This window comes from Nilaparvata lugens, chromosome X (assembly GCF_014356525.2).
Source record: "Nilaparvata lugens isolate BPH chromosome X, ASM1435652v1, whole genome shotgun sequence".
Taxonomy (NCBI): domain Eukaryota; kingdom Metazoa; phylum Arthropoda; class Insecta; order Hemiptera; family Delphacidae; genus Nilaparvata; species Nilaparvata lugens.
The window spans coordinates 4963965-4980908 of NC_052518.1; the positions used below are offsets into that span (position 1 = coordinate 4963965).

At 31.3% G+C, this 16944-nt stretch overlaps 1 protein-coding gene across 3 annotated transcripts in view; it reads left to right on the forward strand.

The window, feature by feature from the left end:
- LOC111044482 overlaps positions 1-15080 on the forward strand; it is a 114800-nt gene extending 99720 nt beyond the window's left edge. For 2 of the 3 annotated variants that reach the window (XM_039442276.1, XM_039442277.1), the window contains exons 22-25: positions 7311-7512; positions 9476-9700; positions 11038-11264; positions 12454-15080. In XM_039442276.1, coding sequence (XP_039298210.1) covers positions 7311-7512; positions 9476-9700; positions 11038-11264; positions 12454-12591 — 792 coding nt within the window. In that variant the 3' untranslated portion in view covers positions 12592-15080. The remainder of the gene's footprint in view (positions 1-7310; positions 7513-9475; positions 9701-11037; positions 11265-12453) is intronic. The other variant, XM_039442278.1, reaches the window with a different exon arrangement.
- The last annotated feature ends 1864 nt before the right edge of the window (positions 15081-16944 follow it).

Here is a 16944-nt window from a genome sequence, read left to right on the forward strand (position 1 = left end):
GTAGACCTCACGCAGTATTCTCATCCACAAGTACCTGATTGAAACTATAGACCTTATGGAAATACAGCAATAGACTGGCTTCTCCACACATCTGTGTAATCAATTGTCAGCTGATTTATGATGAATAATTCTATAGTCCGATTTTTACTCTAATATTGGCGTATGAACGAGGCTCCTTTTTCCTTTTATATTATCCTTGAAATGCAAAATTTCCAAAAACCATGTATATACGTCGACGTGCAATTAAAAAAGGAACATACCTGTCAAATTTCATGAAAATTTAAACATTTAAACATTTAAACATTTAACATTTAAACATTTAAACATTTAAACATTTAAACATTTAAACATTAAACATTTAAACATTTAAACATTTAAACATTTAAACATTTAAACATTTAAACATTTAAACATTTAAACATTTAAACATTTAAACATTTAAACATTTTGCCGTGCTACCAATTTTTCCTTAAACGGTTGGAATAGCATTTAACACCTATCACCTAAGGAAAGTTGTCGGCTCCAATAAAATAGATTCTTGATAAACTGTGAATGGATCTATTGCCTATGAATGAGAAATCCAGTTTTCAGAGCAAATTAACTTATAATCTTCAGATGAAAATTTTGGCAAAACACAGAATATACAAAGAACAATAACTTACAAGCCTAATGATTTCAGAGTTATTACAACTAAAAAATACTTATCTAGTTTACAGTTGAAACACAGTGGCTATTGGCTTTACTACATTAACACTAAATCTGACCAAAACAGCACAAAATTTTATATAAAACTCAATCTACAACATTAATAAACGAAAATGATTTATAGCAAAACTCTACGACAACAGTACTTGTAGCAAGCCATTTTTCAGAAGAAGGTCGAACAGGAAAAAGACACAAGTTGCCAGTCACGAAAGACAACGCCCAACATTACAGACACGTCACAAAAAATTATAATTTACAAGTTTAGAATTCACATTCTACATCTGTTCTCAATAAAACTTTATTTTAAAATGTTATTTTAAATTTTTATACATATCTCGATTTAAATAAACCATTTATCTTTTAAAATAATTTGTTAACCCTGCCTCGGTGACACCATGGAACAATGCAACAAACATTCACGATAATAAATTCTCCATCAAAAAGTTTATCCGTCTATTGATGACTCTGACATTTACTATAAAGTTCCATAGATCTCGAATTGAAGATTCGATTCAAATGTGAGAAGAAAAATGTAATATTACAAATACCCCCCTCTTGACATAAAAAAATTTTACTGTTTGAAAAATTTAAAGAAAAAATTTACATTGACCCTAATGAAAATTGTTGAAATTTAAATTTGAGAACAGTAACAATTTTTCTAGAAAAAACAATACATGTCACCCTATAATTGAAAATTATTATAAAAATTCATCAATAGCATTTGTTATATGTTTCCAAACAATATCTCAAAATATAGAATATCAATATTACTTTTGATTTAGCTTTATAATTTAAAGAAAAATATCTCAACAGAAAGTTTAATATGTAAAGAATAGTTTTTTGAAATTGCACATAAATTTAATAGATAGAAAAATTCAATTTTTATTGCATAAAAAAAATTTAGTATGTTGAATGAAAATTTATTATTATTATTTTTTTTTTTTTTAAATGAATTGATGAATTGTTACATTTAATTTTCACATAAAATTTCAATAAATCAAAAAATGTTCATTTCTTTCACTATTGACGCGGTTGATTTTATTGATGCACATTTTGGAAAACAGTCCGTTAAGGCACTCAGTATGATTTTCAGTTAAGTGTGACTCCAATGTGATGACGTTAAGTGTTGGGCTGATCTGGATGCACGAAGTGTTGGGCTGATACTTGTAGTCGACTGCTGCATACCAAACTCGATACAGGTGACATCTCAGTTAGCATTGCTTCATGTTTGTAGTAGACGGCTGCATTTAATACAGGCCAAATTTAATACAGAGTCACATAAATTTTGTATCATATTTGTAATTATACAATGTACATTTCAGGCTTGAAATGACAATGTAATTCGTTTTTTGGAAAAGAGATAGACGCTGCATACAGGATTAATTTAGGTGAGGATTAATTTAGGTAAGGTTTGGTTTTTTGATATTTTCAGCTTTCAAGGTTTAGAGTTCTGCATACAGGAATAATTTAGGAGAGGATTTTTTGAATCAATTCTTTCATGATACTGTGACTGTTCTTCTGAATTCAAAGTTGTGAATGTGAACATGGATGGCAATTACCTCCAGGTAATGCAGTAGTGTTGAAGTTTGAGATACAGAGTCAGCAATAAGCATTGGCATTGCTATTTGCGTATGCTTTGGTGTCGGCTTTGGCATCAGCGTTGATATTGGCATTGGCGCAGGCATTGGCATTGGCGCAGGCATTGGCATTAGCATTGGCGCAGATTTTGGCATTGGCGTAGCTATTGGCATTGGCACAGGCATCGGCGTTGATTTTGGTGTTGGCATCAGCATTGGCGCAGGCATTGGCGGTGCAGCATTGGCGCAGATTTTGGCATTTGCGCAGGCATTGACGTAGCTATTGGCATTGGCGCAGGCATTGATATCAGCACAGGCATCGGCGTTGATTTTGGCATTTTGGCGTAGTTATTAGTGTTGATTTTGTTGTAGGTATTAGTGTAGGCATCAGCATTGGCACAGATTTTGGCATCAGCATTGGCGCAGATATTGGCTTCGGCGCAGGCATCGGCATAGATATTCGCGTTGGCATCAGCACAGGCATCGGCGTAGATTTTGGCGTAGTTATTGGTGTTGACATTGGCGTATTTATTGGTGTAGGCCGCAGCGTAGATATTGGCGTAGTTGTCACACTAGTTTGAAAATCACCCAAATGTTCTTAACACTCTTCATGGTGTTCACTTGTTACTGATTTCGAGATTCACATGATAACTATTTCAATGTTAATGTCTGTGCTGTACCTGTTGTCTTAAAATGCTTATAAACTAAGAAGAAAAACTTGATTAGGCTATCCATACAATCTAATACACATAAAATTAATTTAAGTATCTATGAAATGGAAATTTGTTAACATCTTATTATACAGTCAGCAATACATAAATTGTGAAATATGGACATATCAATGATAAATTTAAAAAAATTCATTTTCATCTATTCACTGTTCAAATATCAAATTTTAATCCATTCTTCAAAATAGAAATAGAATTTCATAACACCCTGTATCATTATCAAAATTGTAAAAAACAAACATCATAACAACACAACAAAAATTTAATTTCAATACATATTTCAATAATTTCAGACATTTGGTCTTCTATTCAATCATTTCATAATATATTTGCATTTCATTATTATTTAATATAACATTTCATTTATAGCATGTTCATTTCACATTTATGATTTATCATTCAGGGTTTCAAAATTATTTAGTTTTAATTTTGTTTTCAAAAATTGTATAAAAAGCAAATTATTAATATATTAATCATCGTTTGTTGGATACTATAGTTTATTTCGACTCTTCAATGTTCTAAACACAAACTACATTTCATGACAAAACTTTACTATCAAACATTAAACAAGAAACCATTCAAAACATCAATAATATTTTGCTTCAAAGGCAAACAATATTCATCAGTAATCATCATTTTGCATCTATGGCAATCAACATTATTAATCATTATTTTTGCATCTATGGCAATCAACATAAGTAATCAACACAAAAAATATTATCTCATTACTGCCTCTCTAAGTCATAACCTTTGTTATTCCTTCTTTAGGCAATAATGGGTTTCCATCTCAAAAAACAATCACATACCAGCAAAATTCTAATCAACAAACCCCACTAAAAATTCTACATTCACTCCAGCATCCATTTCAAACGATAATCAATCATATCAAAATTTATAGAACAAACAATTTAAAAATTCTGAAAAAGATATCAATCACAAAAACTTATTTCAATTAATAATATAACAAAACGTTTTAAATTAAACCAATTATTTTTTAAAATAATTTAAAATTTAAAGACTGTATAATAAGTATAAACATTTCAAGATTATGATACAAAGATGATCAAGATGAAATATGGGTAAATAAGTTCCCTAAAAAATACAAACAAGAGAAATAGAAAACTGGGTAAATAAATTCCCTAAAACAATATACACCAAATTGATACACTTCACATAAGTGATACATGATGAAAAAATATGTCACAAGCACACAATTCTTTACACTACAGTGGATAGATTTTGGAAAAGTTAAGTTTTATCAACAATTTAAAGATTAGGAAAATAAGCTACTATTTTAACTTCTAATATTATTTCAGAAAAAATACAAATTTAAATGACTATGGACAAGATTGGTTAAGATATGCATCATAGAAGAAATTTACTGAATATTACACAAAGACAGGAAAGAATCGAAAATTGAAAAGATTAAGGGCCAAGAAAATAGGCTACAGGAAAGAAAAAAGATACAATTATGGACTCTTACCATACGTAGTATTTACAGTCATTGCTATTCTGAATCCCGGCATGACACAGGATTCCTAATCATTGTGTGTTGGGGAATACCCTTTCATCATGTGATTCATTGTCATCATCTTGTAAGTAAGCAACTTGAAACAACCTTTGAATACTAACACATCAATGGAGACTTTGCGTTTTGTTTTCTTCAAGAACATGATTTTATTATTCATGGGTTCATTAGTTTCAACCAAGCAGTTTTGCCTACAAAAGTTCGTCATGTTCACTTGAGAGTGCATTGCATACACCTTTTCAATTCTCAGTTGAAAGATGAACTCATCAACTTGACTCAAAGCAACATTCATTTTGTTTACATTTTTCCTAACCTCTACAGAAACCTTTATCATGTAATCATTCATTTTATTTACTGTTTTCCTAACTTTCGATGTAGTAATCTGATCCATAGAAACATTCGATTTGTTTACTGTTTTCCTAACCTTCAATGTAGCAATAGTACTTTCTTGATAGTTGACTTTCAATGAAGACAACTCCCTACCTACTTCTTTACTCAATTCTACACTTTCACTATGGTTGACTTTTTCAACAACAGTAACAAGGCCTACATTTTCAGAAACTTGAATGAGTTGATCTTGTAACTTAACACTACTATTATCCTGCTTCACTTTGTTTTCATCTTCATCTTTCAATGTTTCATGTGCACTTTTCAATAGAAGGTTTATACTAACCTGCTCTAGTCTTATATTAGTACATTCTTGCTTCATATCATCAAACCTAGCATTAAACTTAGCATTTTGCTTATCAAATTTAGCATTTAACTCATCAAATCTAGCATCTAGCTTATTAAACCTTTGTGTTAAGAATGCTATAAGATTCAGATCATTTTTAATGTTTGCCATTTTGTAATATGCACTGATTCATTAAAACTTGATCTCTCTTGAACCGACCTCCCACTCAGCAACAAACCATTCATAACCTATCAAGATATCTATCCACTAATAATTTCTATAACCAGGGATTTCATGGTGTACCATTTGGGACATATTTATTTTGTAATTCTGTCCCACCACAGGGGTAACATTTGCCGTGCTACCAATTTTTCCTTAAACGGTTGGAATAGCATTTAACACCTATCACCTAAGGAAAGTTGTCGGCTCCAATAAAATAGATTCTTGATAAACTGTGAATGGATCTATTGCCTATGAATGAGAAATCCAGTTTTCAGAGCAAATTAACTTATAATCTTCAGATGAAAATTTTGGCAAAACACAGAAATATACAAAGAACAATAACTTACAAGCCTAATGATTTCAGAGTTATTACGAACTAAAAAATACTTATCTAGTTTACAGTTGAAACACAGTGGCTATTGGCTTTACTACATTAACAACTAAATCTGACCAAAACAGCACAAAATTTTATATAAAACTCAATCTACAACATTAATAAACGAAAATGATTTATAGCAAAACTCTACGACAACAGTACTTGTAGCAAGCCATTTTTCAGAAGAAGGTCGAACAGGAAAAAGACACAAGTTGCCAGTCACGAAAGACAACGCCTCCAACATTACAGACACGTCACAAAAAAATTATAATTTACAAGTTTAGAATTCACATTCTACATCTGTTCTCAATAAAACTTTATTTTAAAAATGTTATTTTAAATTTTTATACATATCTCGATTTAAATAAACCATTTATCTTTTAAAATAATTTGTTAACCCTGCCTCGGTGACACCATGGAACAATGCAACAAACATTCACGATAATAAATTCTCCATCAAAAAGTTTATCCGTCTATTGATGACTCTGACATTTACTATAAAGTTCCATAGATCTCGAATTGAAGATTCGATTCAAATGTGAGAAGAAAAATGTAATATTACAATTTAAACATTTAAACATTTAAACATTTAAACATTTAAACATTGAGAGAAATGCCAAACCGTCGACTTGAATCTTAGACCTCACTTCGCTCGTTCAATTATATTTCTACATCGTTTAGAAACGATTTAGCAACGTTGCGGAGATCAGTTTTATCGAATGATAGACAAGGATAGCAACACCAATCTTACTCAAATACCGTCATTAAAACGTGAACCTCTTCCATTTCACCGGAAGAGATGAAAAATGCCACATCTTTCATAAGGATATTACCTCAAGAACCTTTTTTTCAATCCTCTACTTTTATTCCAAACTTTTTCACATTTTCTTTTCTATCCCCAACTTTTCACTAAAACTACCTTCTTAAGTACATATATATATATATATGCACACAATAGTTCTTTTGAGTGATAATAATAATAATATCGAGTGACCTGGCTGGCTCAGGTCTGGTGTCAGAGTTTTCAGTTCGCAACTGATTAATTTCAGGGCCTCTGACATGATCTAACGACTGTTTTTTAGGCAGTCGGGACCGACGGCTTAAGTGATTATTGGAATTCTTTATCATCATCATCATATTCATCATTCAAGGAAGTCCCTTCGGCCACTCTGTAACAAAAGGGGTCTTCCATACCCCCACTAACCCCCGGAAGTAGCCCACTGAACTCACTGACTTTAATCCGCCGTTAATTTAAGTCAAGAATGGAAAGTCTCTCCAAAAACCAACGGTTAGATGAGAAATGTAATCCAAACCTTCATTTCCCAAGATTATAACTAGAGAATTTCAAATAAGGATCAACAGAAAAACATTTTCCCGCATAGACTATGAGCGAGGTATAAGCCCTATAATCTAGGCGATTAAGAACTGCTAACTGACTCTTCATTGGGTAATTATTCCAATAAACTTGGGGACTAAGATTAAATTCAATTTTCATTTTCAGATTGTGACGGGAGAGAAAGTTTTCCTACATCATATGTCTTGCAATTTTATGACGGTCACTGCAGATTTATTAGCGAATCATATTAATCAGGAGAATATTCTGGAATTCAACAAGACTCTTGTAAGAAAGTACTCGACAGACATAGTCGAGGGTCACAAGTATTTTGAAAATGGTTTCAGTGCATTCAGTTTGAAGACGAAAGGTAAGGTATTCATTAGAAGTACAGCTTTATTAGAATATTTATATTTTCCACAATTAATATAGTACGCAAGTCGTCATTTTAGTTTCAAGACTTCATGAAACATACAGCAGTTCGTAATGGATAGAGAAATTCAAGACTTTATTAGTATAATAATCATCATCATCCATCATGGATGAAGTTCAGTTTCAAAACTTGATGAAACTTAATAACAGTTCATGATGGAGAGAGAAATTCAAGACTTTTAAAATAATAATATTAAAGTCAAAAGTCAAAAGTCAAAAGTCAAAATACTTTAACTTTATTGCAGCAGCTAATTGAGAACATCAATTGCATTACAAATGTCAATGATAGATTGAATCATAATTATTACAAGCAGGAAGTCATTACAATAAATTATAAACATAAAAATATACTTATTTTCACCCACTTGCATGTAATGAGCTGGTTTACGTGCGTCATATGGAGGCCGAAAATGATTGTTTTCTGACCAGGCCGGTAAAATTTTTACGGCCCTAGGGCTGTAAAATAACCTTGAAGTCAGCTGATTCTGATTTGATGTGAACGTGTTTACAAAATAGTTTATGAAACGGAATCAGTTTATGCTTCTAGAATTGAATAAAGTATTTTGTAATAAGATAGTATCATTTTATTTGGATGAATGAAATACAAAGAAGATATATATTATAAACTATTCAAATTAAATTTTCAGAGTATAATAGAATCTAACCTCAAATCTCATAGTACTTCGTTTATCACGAAACATGGTGAATAATTTTGGAACTACTTGGGCAATATCCATGGTGCTGAACGTTTTTACAAATAATTTATGAAACGGAATCAGTTTATGCTTCCAAAATTGAATAAAGTATTCTGCAATAATATACTATCATTTTATTTGGATGAATGAAATGCGGATAAGATATATATTATAAACTATAAAAATTTGATTTTCAGAGTAGGGTAGAACTTCTAACCTAAACTTCCCAAGTCGATGACAACAAGCATTGTTGACGTTGACATTCAGATTGGCCAAATTTCAAGTGTGCTAAAACAGCTGATCAAAAAACTTTCCATTACTTGTGTTTATTATTCAATAATTGAAACATTTATAATAATATCATCTTATTGTCATAAGAAAGAATAAAAAAGTATAAACTCAACCTCCCACATAATAGAACATAATATTTTAGGTTATTTAGACAAATCAGAATAAAAAATAAAAATACTTGGACAATTTCCTGATATTCAGATTACCTCAGATTTGCTAGAGCTATGACCTTCCACTTTCGCTTTCGAAAGTGCTTAATGAACAATAATTATTCTCATATATAATATATTGTATATTTTTCTGTGTGGCGAAAAATAGCGTTCGCACCACGGGCAAAAATGTTTTTACGGCTCTCAATCTTTTCTAGTCCTCGGCCTACCGCCTCGGACTTGAAAACCGATTTCGAGCCGGAAAAGTCTCATTTTCGGCCCTAGGTGCGAAATATACTATTTCATAACAATATAAGTAAAACACACTCATAAGACATAATCATATGACTAGTTCGCCCATGAGAGTACCTAGTTGCTAATACTACTGTTGCTATTACTCAAAATGCTACAATAATTCAGGGACTTTTCAACCCCCATGGATTCTATTTTTATGCTGCCATTATAACGTGGACCCTACTATATTTGAGCAAAATATTTTTCTCGGGTCACTCCCGTGTTTCGGATGGATACGTTTATTCATCGGTCCCGGCTGCATAAAAAGCAGTCATTAGGTCATGTCAGATGACCTGAAATTGATTAGTTGCGACTTTGACACCAGACCTGAGTCAGCCAGGTCACTCGATACTATTATTATAATGCTTTGCTATAAATTATTATTACTATACACAGTCAATTGTGAAATAATATGAAGTATATGATTCCTTGTGTGGAATATCATCAGACATACAATCTTTCCAATTTGCAGGTGGAGTAGGAGGAATGCAATTAGATGATATTGTTCTAACAAGCTCAAACAGAAGTTTGCCTGAAACTGTCTTCGAAGATCTTGAGATTGTGAAAAATCTTGACACTGAAACTTACAACAACATCGATTTGGATAAATTCTTGAAAGAGAGATTTCTCATATCGAAAGGAACTCATCAGGTTTTCAACGGGAGTATTCTGTTCAAAGATAGTGTGACTTTCAAAGGTTTGTTGCTTATGTTCAAATTCAAGTTTTTCTCTAAAATGTATTTTCAACAGTTAACAAGTTGTGTAAGTTGCTAATCTATGCATTCATTCTACCAGAAAAACCTTAGATTGTTTTATTCTATGATTCTACTAACAAGCGATGACTCAGCTAGACTATGGCTCAACTAACACTACCTCGACTCAAATCGGACGACTCCAGTCGAGGATTCTCCAGTCTCTCGACCTTACGACTTTCTTGCTCATTGTCACTACTTCAGTTCCATGCTACTCCATTTCTTACCTCACATTATTAAAAATATGAGATCCAATTCGTCACTTCGGCGCATGTAACAAATTTTATAATAATTATTATGAATATATTGTCTTATCTAATTCTTATCTTACTGTAATTGTCTTATCTAATTCTTATCTTACTGTAATTGTCTTATCTAAAATGATAAAACATCACTATCATAAAACATAACCTCAATTTCATTGAAAATACACGGTACTATGCAACTCAATTCGAGACTAGACAACCAAGTCGAGTCGACGCTTGACTCAATCTCACAGTCGTGAGGTCGCGGAGACTAGAATCGACTGGTCTGAGTGTCACCATTTTGAAAACACATGCTGCGTCGAGAAGAGATTAGAGTCGCAGTCTCTTCTCGACTCGAGTAGCGTAAGTGTGAGTTGAGCCTTTGGGCTCTAGACTCAACTCACACTTGAGCCTTTAGGCTTTAGGCTTAGCTCTCACTTACGCGACTTAAGTCGAGAAGAGACTGCGATTCTAGTCTCTTCTCGACGCTGCATGTGTTTTCAAATGGTGACACTCAGACCAGTCGAATCTAGTCTCCGCGACGTCACCATTTGAAAACACATGCAGCGTCGAGAAGAGACTAGAGTCGCAGTCTTTTCTCTACTTGAGTCGCGTAAGTGTGAGTTGAGCCTTATAGTTAGACTCGACTTTTTATAGGTAGGCTAGTCAGTATTTTAACTGAGAATAAATTTTTTTATTTAATTACATCTCATTGACTTCTGGTATCATGGTCTGCTCATGAAATGTGTTGGTATTATTTTCTTTTTTCTTTAGGTCTACTTTTAATATAAATAAAAATATAAATCACAGTACCCTTTCAAATTATTTTTTCACAATATATTTCGGACATTTATGCCATTTTCAAAATGTCCGAAGCATGTTGTGACAAAATAATTTAAAAGTGTAGTGAGATTTATATTTGTATTATTTGATATGTTTGGTATCATTCTATATCCTTAGGAGATTACTATTCTCAATCTATGATATTCTCTCATGGCTATAAGAGTTGCTAATCTATTCATTTATTCTACTTACAGGCGAATCATTGGTAGGTACTTTGAACAATGTTAATATAGACAATATAGTTCTAACAGAGGGAACCCCAGCTGCATCTGCGAAACCAGTTGATGGTTGCAAGACATTCAATAATCCCTTCAAAACTGAAGGAATAATCAACACTGAGAAATTCAACAATGAAAACTTTCGACGACTCAATAAATGCGCTACTTTGTATGATGAACCATCGACTCTCAAGGGAAGCCTTGTAAGTAAATATTTGGCAAATTTTGATGAATCTACATGTTTCTTTTTTATTCTGCCTTCTCCACGTTTCATTTCACCTATGGTGAGGTCCACGTTATGATGGCAGTGGAGAAAGATTTGAGAACAACGTCGACGATTCTCTGCTCTATAACTGCCTAAATGATGGATTATACCGGTATACCTGATTCGATATTAACACTGTTCATTCATGTTTGGAATAATCAATTCTATTTTATTTGTCAAGGAAATAATTATATTCTTTAATGAATAATGAATTTTCATGATAGAGATTGAATTTTTTGTTAATTGATTATGTTTCTCCATTGTTAAGAAATGATCTGGCACCGGAGCTAGAAAAGGATAGTGCTATGTGCTTTGTCGAATGATAGACAAGGATATATAGCAACACAAATGTTAATCAAACACTGCCATTACAACGTGGACCTCTCAATAGGGAATGAATTACCGGTATTGCATAAAGAATGAACACTTCGTTTTAAGTGTCATTAATATATTATAATTGGAGTGTTTTCTGTAAGTGGGCCTTCAGAGTATTCCTCTCTTCCTAATAAATTTGCTCTGAAAATATAATAACCACTTATAAATAATATTTGGAATGTTTCAAAAACGTTTTGACTTATATATTCGGAAGGAAATTATCCCACATCTCCAATATGTTTCTGCAATCATTTATTTCTACTGTAAACGTAGAAGTTTTCATACATTTCATACACAGTGTTCATATTCGAAACATTTCTTTTATCGAAAGTAAAGCGCTACTTTATTTATTTAAATTAATCGCAATATACAGTAGGTATCATATCTAGTAGGCCTAGAAATTGCCACTACTATGTAGATTAAGCAGTTCGCAAGGTGTTAAGTTTCCCAAATCCTAATCCAAATTATCATACTGTTGTTTCGTATAGAAATAATAAATCATTCATTTTCAGCTGACATTTTGTTCAACACACGCATGTGAATTGACTCAATAGTCTATAACGGTTATAGTAACTGTCATACGTTTTATTGAAGTGAATTATTATACTTTTCATAACCACTTTCGAAATATTGAATAGTCTAGAACACATAACTGTTGCATTGCGATTTTGTAATGATGTTGGTAGAGATGTTTATGATCAGAATAAGGTTGAAGATCATCTAATTTTGAAGATTATTCAAACATTTTTCAGGTGTTTGAGAATGATGTAGAAGTGGACAATGAATTATGGGCTCAGACGTATTGCATCGAAGGGATTAGTATAAATCTTACAAATGCAGTAGAGTCGTTTAAAAAGACCACTGGATACAAATTCAATGATGAAGTGTGAAATGAAATAGATCTTCCAGAAAAACATCAATGTTAGAATGCTTGTGTGTATGTTTATTTTCATTGTTTTTTGTTTGTTTGTGTGTGTGTTGGCTACATGTTTATGTTCATGTATTTCAGTAGCATCTTGAAAATTAATCAGCTGATTGATTGAAAATCATTTATTTGAAAATATTTCAAACATAGTTCTTAGTTTTTACCAGAATAAATACATTTTTAACAGCGGTTCTCCTTATCTCATTAATCTATTTCTTTCTCTCGCAAGGAGTAGACCTAAGCTACTTGAAATGTATGAAAGCGCAGAATAGTAATTAAGTGAATCCTAAAAGTATCTACAAAATGTTATCGACAGCTGGAAAGTTTTCCCATTTTCATTTTCGAACGTTCCGTTTCTCACATACACTTTTCGGCTTCAAACAATTCCCAATGTCAGCTTCACCATGAACTGATAATTTCCCCCATAATAAAGAAATAACTGAACAATATGGAAAATTTTTCAAATAGAAGCTTCTTATACAGTGAAATAGAATAATTATTCAATTTAAACCATTTATTTCAACACGGTCTACATCGGTTCAATTTAATTCCAAGTTTGAACAATGTTTAAAGAGACTGAAATTACAAATTTTACAATACAATCGTTGGTTCTGCTTGTGATAACGTATTTAGAATTGGAGGAGTTATGTTCTTTCCCTATAATATTAACATTTTTTTCTTTTTTTTCATTTGTTATTATTTCCAAAATAGTTATAATGAGATTATCCACTTTTGCTTAATATGAAGATTATATATTCATTTTCAATTTTACAAAGAAGCATTAAAGCTTTAAATGTCAATTTTGTAATTAAATGTTATACTGACATAGCGGTAATTTACATTCAAGTACAAGTCCCATATTTTTAAATATTGATGAAACACTCAGGCATATTTTAAAGCATTAGTTCTTCAATCTCCATTTCCAAATACAAGTAACACACAGGCTAGCCAATTTCATATAAGACATTTTGCAATAATGGAATACAATCATTGCACTCCATAATAAAGTTTTAATAGATTGATTTCTCAAACATGAACAATGGATTACTATAAATTACCTATATAATTAAACATTTACCAGAGAAAAGTTTATGATAGTTAACATGAACATTTTCTTGAAACATATGTAGATCCAATAATGAAATTCTCAACTTCTAACACCTGACATTACGAATATCATGTAATGTTCTTGATATTTCCATGTATTAACATAGAAAGGCAGTCCGAATGCTTCCATGACTTTCATTTTACAATAAGATCTCATTGGTTTAAATTGTGTAATTCAATGTTTTCTTATTCTCATTAATAGTTTGTTCTATCTTTACTCACAAAAATCAATATATTACTAGAAACCTTCCAACTATATTATACATTTTTTTTGTGTTTTGATTATTTGTTGATAAATTAGTTGAGTATTAATTCAATTGAGATGAACAATTCAATTGGAATGATGCATTTCATAATATTATTGTAGCAAATTATATTCGGTCGTTTAGTATTTTCCAAAGCATTCTTACACCTTGTTCAAGTAACATAGAATTATGATAAAGCCAACGCATGTAATTCATTTTTTGAAGTCTTTTCATAGAGTATAGAGCAATGTAAATTTTGTGTCACCAATTATTAATATTCTGTAATCAATACAATTTTATCTTTTGAATTTTTATGGAATTCAGCGGTTATGTTTTTATTTGAATCAAGAATACGTTTTATAAAGCTTACAATACTCTGTCATTGAACATTGTAATGAATATATTACGAATAAAAAATACGTTCTGAATAATATAACCCGTTTATATTATATACACCCTCCCTATGTCAGACTGATCCTTACATGTTTTTAAAAACTAAGGGTATTTTTAGAATAGCAATGTTCACATTTTCACAAGTACATCTTACACTCTTTTTATTAGCACACTTTTACAGTTATTTCAGAATAATTGATCACTCATCCTAATCATACATTCATCTTTAACAAGAATAGTCTTTATCATGCTTCATTGATGAACAATTTGAAAGTGATGCATTTAATTGATTAGAGAAATTTAGGCTTTCCATCACTAATTGATCAATTTTCATAGAACTGAGTATCATTTTCCTTTTTCCTTAGTCTAACCCGGAAGACTACTGATGATGCCTTGAAGTGCATTCAAATTTTAATCAAATCATATTATTTCCACGCAGAAAAATAATACAAAAACAAAAAGTAATTTGAATAGAAACTAGAATTACAAATTCTCAAAAGTAAATTGAATCAAATCAACTTATTTCACACAGAAAAAAATAATAAAAAAACAAGAAGTGATGTGAATAGAAACTTAAAATACAAAATTAAATAAAACATTTCTTGATTGAACATTTCAATCTTTCTACACTTGATAAAGTTCATTGAGGATTACTACCCCCAGAGACAGCAGATATCATTGAAACTATAGGTTGGCTCAAATAAATTTAATAAAACTTCCAACGTCTCTTTCATTTTAACTGAATATGTTCCATTTTACGAAACTGAAAATGACGGATGACAGACTAGGAACTCGTTCAAAGGTCGGGATTTATTAATTAAAAATACATTTTCATGCCTCGAGTTACAAATGGCATTCCTGTGACGTAGGGCATCATTAAATGCCACTGGCTTTCCAGTTATTCAATTTTATATTTAATTAGTAGGAATTGAATTCCCTGTCAGCTTTGTCTGTTGAGTTGAGCTGTCAGTCGAAATATAATAACCCATCTAGACTTTAGATGAAGCCTATCAAATGCCAACAAATCTCGATAAATGTTGTAAAAAACATACCTGTTCTATTATGAATTCTATTAGACTGAAGTGGTCTAGAATGCCAACAAATCTTGATAAATGCTGTAAAAAACATGCCTGTTCTATTATGAATTCTATTAGACTGAAGTGGCCTAGAATGCCAACAAATCTTGATAAATGCTGTAAAAAACATACCTGTTCTATTATGAATTCTCTGAGACTGAAGTGGTCTAGAAAGCTGTGATATTTATTAACTGATTAAAATGAAAATGGTCTACAAAGGTCAACAAAGCTGAGAAATTTATTAATTGATTGAAATACGGTTTTAATTTTCACAAGAAGATTAAAATCAATGGATAGTTCTTGATATTTCTGTAACTTGATTGTATCAAATATTTTCCAAGTCCATTATTCTTGTAGGTGTTTTCTTTTCTTCAGCTAAGCACAATAATCAATTTATTCAGAAGCATGATCAGTTCTATTCTCATCATTGTAGTCTGGACACTGTGCTTCTATGTAGAAATGAAGAAACACAGTGTTTAAACTACAACAAAGTTATCTCTTTTTCTCTTTAGGGCTACTTTTGAATATAAATACACATATAAATCTAAGTTAGATGTATATGTTTATTTATACAACAAAGTTATTATACAGAGTTGGTACAAATGATGGAGGAAGCTTAATAGGCTATTTCATTCACAAGAATAATTTGACAAAGGTTTCATTTGGGACCTATCTTATCATTTTAGAAGAAATATTATGCTTTTCCATAATTTCACCAACCTGTATTGTGTTTCGTCATGGAAAACAACATCAATCAATTCACATTATTTTTTATATTAAGACCAATCTTTTTAATACTTGTAAAGAGAAACTGATAATAATACTTATTATTATAGTTAACATTGTTCACACACACATTAAAATACACATTACTATATACATACATTATGATGGAAGTATTATTCATATAATGGTCAGCCTCCATCAATCTACTCAAACAAGTAAAGTATAAAAATAAAATTTCTCCATCCAAGAATTAATATTTTTGAGAAGCAAATTAATCAATTGTACTTATCTCCAATTATCAGTGACTGTAATTATAAAATGAATCGATATTTTTAACACTGTACTCAAAACCTGAATATGTAAAGGGATTTAGTATAATAATATATATAGAAGCACAGCCCCATGAATGATCCATATACCTCTTAATACTATCGATAATAATAGAAATTTGGGGTGACATCAATATTGCTTGTTTTCAAGATTACGTGTGGATATTTTTCTAATAGTTTTACATACACAGAAAGAAACGCATGTTTTTTAAGGCATCGGTTCATACGGTTAGTTGCATACACAGATAGTTGCTTCAATAACAATAGGAATTGGAATTGTGGGTGACATCAATATTGCTTGTCTTCATGAATGCGCGCAGATTTCATTTGTTGGTTCTACTTACACAGAAAAAACATATGTTTTTAAGGGGTAGGTTCATACAGTGGGATTTGTAAGCTACAAAACAAAGCTACAAATTGATTTATACAATTTTTATAGGAA